This window comes from Coffea arabica, chromosome 10e (assembly GCF_036785885.1).
Source record: "Coffea arabica cultivar ET-39 chromosome 10e, Coffea Arabica ET-39 HiFi, whole genome shotgun sequence".
Taxonomy (NCBI): domain Eukaryota; kingdom Viridiplantae; phylum Streptophyta; class Magnoliopsida; order Gentianales; family Rubiaceae; genus Coffea; species Coffea arabica.
Window position 1 is genome coordinate 2,804,250 of NC_092328.1, and position 5,218 is coordinate 2,809,467.

Sequence of the window (5,218 nt, forward strand, 5' to 3'; positions counted from 1 at the left end):
CACATTTTTCAATCATCTCTTTACTTTTCATATATCAAATCGCTATAATAATATTTTTATAAATTTTTTTTTTAAAAATACAGTCCAAACAAAGGCGATAGGTACATCATTTTTTACATCATTCATAAAAATTTGTTTTATATTTACTTTACGATCAAAATGAATTACTGATCTTGAAGAAATAAAAGGATACTCCATACACCTTGCGTGGCTCCAAATCCGTTTCACGTGGCGGGCGCAGGCACACAGTATAGCCTCCAGAATAGGAAAATGTATCTGAAAATTGAATGGCATATTCGAACAAAAACCTCCAGTTCTGTAAAGGACAAAAGACCTTTTCGTCTTCTTTCCCATCAGCATCTCTAGACATAAATATTGGGTCTCAGAGTATCTTTCCTATCATTGATCATAAAGTTTGAAATACTGGGTCGGGGTCAATAGCCAGGAAGAGTCCGCGCATTTGGTCAGAGTTTTAAGCCTCCCCCTCCACCTCCCTAATCCTTTTTTCACCTGCTTCTTTTGCTAAAACGATTCAGAGAGTGCAATGCGCTTGTCTGTCTGATTTAAGTGGGTTCACTTCCCCTTGTCTGCTTGGCCTGTCTAAGTGCAGACAAGTAAGAGTAGGAGCAGGTTTTTTGGACTTCCTCTATAGAGAAGAATAAAGAGGGGGTTAATTAGCTACATAAGAGTAAGAGTAAATTAGCTAATTACCGTTGAAGACAAACACACACAAAAAAAAAAAAAAAAAAGAATTTTTGTGCTGTTTGTATAATTCACCGACAGTCAATTCTATCCCTATAAGCTGATTGCAATTGTTGGTATTTCTTTGAATCCGCTATTGAGTCGATGCTGCGGGGTTGGTGGGCGATTCTAAGACCGAGGCCAAATCCACCCAAATATTAAAACAAAGGCAGCTGCCTGTCCTCCTCACTTTCTACATACCCCCTCCGTCAAAATTTGCAAGTGGCAGACAACACTTCTCTATTGATTCTTTTGCTTTGATTCACAGTACCATGGCTCCTAATGTTCAAGTACTTCCATGGGGAACAGCGGTTGCCGTGGGCGGTCCTGCTGTTGCATTAGGTGGGCTTTCCTTATTGTTTCTGAAAGCATATGCTGATGATCAGAGGAGGAAGTCGTCTTCCAACCTTCCGCTGGTCCCTGGTAACTTCTATATGGTCACTCTTTCTTGATATTTCTATGATTCTGCTGAGTTACCAATCCCATATAGTTTCGGACACAGCTTATTGGTTAAAGGGTCTCCGGTCCTCGTCTTAGAAATTAGAATGGTTATTCCTTTTCTACAACCCGCGATCCCTCCTTCCCTTGTTTGTTCTTCCCCTTTAAAAGTTCTCATTAAGGCTTTGCGTGTCTTGAATAGTAGTGATATCTGCAGATTGAAACCGAACCCGGGTGAAAGTTTAATTTATAATGTACTTTTATTACTGGCGTAGAGGTACCGGGGCTACCGTTGATTGGGAATTTGCTGCAGCTGAAGGAGAAAAAGCCCCACAGGACTTTTGCTAGATGGGCTGAGACTTACGGACCCATTTATTCTATCCAAACTGGTGCCAACAAAATTGTTGTCCTCAACTCTAATGATGTTGCTAAGGAGGTATGCATATTCTCTCTTTCGCTTACAACCATTCAACAGCAAACAATACTGGTTACTCCTGGATAATGACCTTTTGACTGCTGCTACTGTTTCAATAATGAAAAGGTAAGAGATACAAAATGTGACAATTTAAAGCTTCAGAGTAAGTGGCCTTGGTTTTAGGAACACTGCTACTCAATTTGAACATTAGATGAGAGGGGAATTTATGGATTATTATGCAGGACGATGAATTGGAATGCTCCCAATTTAGGGGAATTGCCACTAACAGTATAGCCTCAAAAAGTTTCTGAAAAAAAAAAGTTGAAAAATGTTCGCCTGTCATCTTTGTGTTAAGATAAGTGCAGAAATTTGAGTGACTAGCACTATGGTTTGCTCTTTTTCCGACTTTTTCCGTAATTATTGCTTCCCGTTAGAGAAAAATCACATGCAAATTTGATTCCACTATTCTTAATGAAAGTTGATATACATGGAATGATTGGTTGTAAGAGCTAATTTTTAAAGCAGAATGGTGTTGTCTGAGTTGGCCAACCATGAATCTGGTATTTCAAGAAGTGGAAAATGTTGTAGACCTACTCTAATAAATGCCACTCCCATGACCTAATGGACTGCCTTTTTTTTTTTTGACATTTGGACAATGGGGCTAAGAAGATTGGTCTACCTAGCATATCACTTTCCCCTTAATATTTGTTTACATGACATACAAGATGAGTAGCATCCTGTCCGTGATAGTTTTTTGTCATGGAATGAGTAGTATTTTGTCGCTTGTGATTTAGAATTTTCAGCTTTCTCTACCTGTCTGGATTACAATTTCTTCCACCAAGACTAAGGGCCCGTTTGGATGGTGAGTTTTTTGAGTGTTCATATAAAATTTTTTGAGTTGTGTATTTTAAAAACTTAGGAGACTTTTTTGAGGCTATTATAGCTAAAGTTATTTAAAAACTTGAAGGGTAAAAAATCACCAAAAAACCCATGTGCCAAGTAGGCCCTAAGATTTGTCAAGGTTGTTGAGAGAGACACACATCCTATTTGCTTGACTGAAATCGTTTTGGCTTCAGCGTCCCTCTTCTGACCTGGTTTCTGTTCTGGAAATATAGCATAGTTTTGAGGAAGTTCTATTTCACACAATAAGTCCACAGAATAATTTTCAAATGCATTCTAAACTGTCCATTATCACAATGATGATATAGTAACCTTCTCATGCGTTATGTTCCTATGTGGATGTGCATCTTACACTGGCATGTCGAAAATCACATGAACCACAGAGCAGGCTTGTTAATATTGGTGTAGTCGTTTTGCCCATTTTAACATTATGAGAACATACATTGTTGCATAAATGTCTCAAATGTGTTTGTTTGGTTTAGGCTATGGTGACTAGATACTCATCCATCTCAACAAGGAAACTATCAAAGGCACTCACTATTCTCACTGCTGGTAAAAATATTATTGCAATGAGTGATTATGATGAGTTCTACAAGACGGCAAAGAAGCATATACTCATCAGTACTTTGGGAACACATGCACAGGTTTGTACTGTGTACTATTGCCGGGTTGCACAACTTATTCACAGAATTGTCTATATTTGTGATTAATGGCTTTGCTGATTCAAACTTCTTGTATTTCAGAGACGACATCGTGCCCACAGAGACGCACTGACAGAGAATATTTGTAATCAATTGCACGCTTCTCTGAATGAAAATCCCCTTGAAGCTGTAAATTTCAGGGACATATACCTGCCTGAACTTTTCCGCTTAGGACTAAAAGAAGTGAGTTTATCTTTTATTGCTCGAAAGGACTCCTCATATTTGGACTGGCTATCAGTATTCAAGTACTTGAAATCCTTGTTTTGGATTTGCAGGTTCTGGGAGAGGATGTTGAGTCCATTTACGTGGAGGAATTTGGAACTACATTCTCAAAGGAAGAGCTGCTTAAGGTCTTAGTGCATGACCTGATGGTGGGGGCAATTGAGGTGGACTGGAGAGATTTCTTCCCTTATCTGAGCTGGATTCCTAATAAAAGTTTTGAAGACAAAATCCATCAAATGGATCTCCGCAGGGGAGCAGCCACGAAAGCCCTTATTAAGCAGCAGAGGAAACACTTCAAACCAGGACAGGTAATCCTGCTCTTCCTTGCACAACTTGATTTTGGATTTCTATGGTTAATCTATGAATATGTAATGGCTTACTATTCATGATTAGTTAATTTGATTCCCTTTCAGGAAATAAACTGTTACCTAGACAGCTTATTGTCCGATGAAAAGGCATTTACTGAGGAACAAATAATGATGTTAATCTGGGAGGGAATAATTGAAACATCAGACACTACTTTGGTAACTGCAGAATGGGCAATGTATGAACTTGCAAAGGATCCAGCAAAACAGGTTGTCACACTCGATCCTTTCTGTAATTCCATAATGCATAGTCTCCTATATGATTTTAGCTGCTCTGATTTCACCATAATCCACAGGACCGTCTGTTTCGCGAAATCAAAAATGTTTGTGGACCCAACAAGGTTACCGAGGAGAACATGTGTAAGCTCCCTTATTTGTCTGCCATATTTCATGAAACTTTGAGGAGACACAGTCCTGTGCCCGTAGTTCCTCTGAGATATGTGCATGAAGATACAGTGATAGGAGGATATCATATTCCTGCTGGAACTGAGGTGAATGCCTAACCGTGAGCTGTTTCATGTTTGCTATCCTTGCTAGACATTGCTGTTTCATGTTTCCACCTCATATTATACCCGCTTAACTGTCTCTTACAATGTGTAGATTGCTATCAACCTTTACGGGTGTAACATGGACAAAGAAAGGTGGGAGAACCCTGAACAGTGGATTCCTGAGAGATTTCTTGGTGGGATGCATGATTACATGGAATTGCACAAGACGACTGCCTTTGGAGGTGGAAAGAGGGTATGTGCAGGTGCTCTTCAGGCTATGTTGATCGCGTGCATTACAATTGCTAGGTTAGTGCAGGAGTTTGAATGGAGACTTGCGGATGGAGAAGAAGACAACGTGGATATTGTCGGGCTTACCAACCTAAAACTTCAGCCCCTGCGAGCAATCATAAAGCCAAGAACTTGATTGGAAAGCCTCAACCATCTTGGTTCGTGCCTAGAGTTGGTAACGTCAGACACAATATGTAATCCTTATTCTAATGCATCTCCGTCATTTTTGAGTCATTAAGAATGGGGAATTTTATGTTCCAGCTTCTGGAGCTCCATATCTTCTGTATGGTACATAAAACCGGGGCTGAAAAATGTTGCTGTTGTTTAATGGCCTATATTAGGAAGTCTTGAGTGATGACTGGAGAGGTGGAGTAGCTTGTATGAAACAAAAAAATCATGCTGATTGCAACTTGGTTTCGAATAAATGGTTTTTTCTAAATTACAGTACCAGGGCACTCCGTTAAGAATTGACAGACTTGCTGTAGAAAGTAGTGCGTTTAGCTTTCGTGTGTGAGAGATGAGTTTCACTCTCTCTTTCTTTTGCTGCCTATTGCTTGAATTGTTCTCCTACCATTACCAATGTTGCAGAATTACGGTTTACCTCAGTCGAATTAAGGTTTAACACTACCTGCTCCATAATAAGCCTTTTGATTTGGTGGG

General features: G+C 39.5%; 1 protein-coding gene across 2 annotated transcripts; it reads left to right on the top strand.

The window, feature by feature from the left end:
- Positions 1-749: 749 nt before the first annotated feature.
- LOC113712458 (ent-kaurene oxidase) lies at positions 750-4,997 on the top strand. 2 transcript variants are annotated; one of them, XM_072067366.1, is made up of 9 exons: positions 771-910; positions 1,010-1,164; positions 1,455-1,615; positions 2,977-3,138; positions 3,238-3,378; positions 3,471-3,725; positions 3,831-3,992; positions 4,079-4,273; positions 4,383-4,997. In XM_072067366.1, exons 2-9 carry the CDS (start codon positions 1,014-1,016, stop codon positions 4,692-4,694), a joined length of 1,539 nt encoding a protein of 512 aa, XP_071923467.1. In that variant the 5' UTR covers positions 771-910; positions 1,010-1,013; the 3' UTR covers positions 4,695-4,997. The 2 variants fall into 2 exon arrangements, with proteins under 2 accessions (XP_027091695.1, XP_071923467.1); XM_027235894.2 differs by having other exon boundaries at positions 750-1,164.
- The last annotated feature ends 221 nt before the right edge of the window (positions 4,998-5,218 follow it).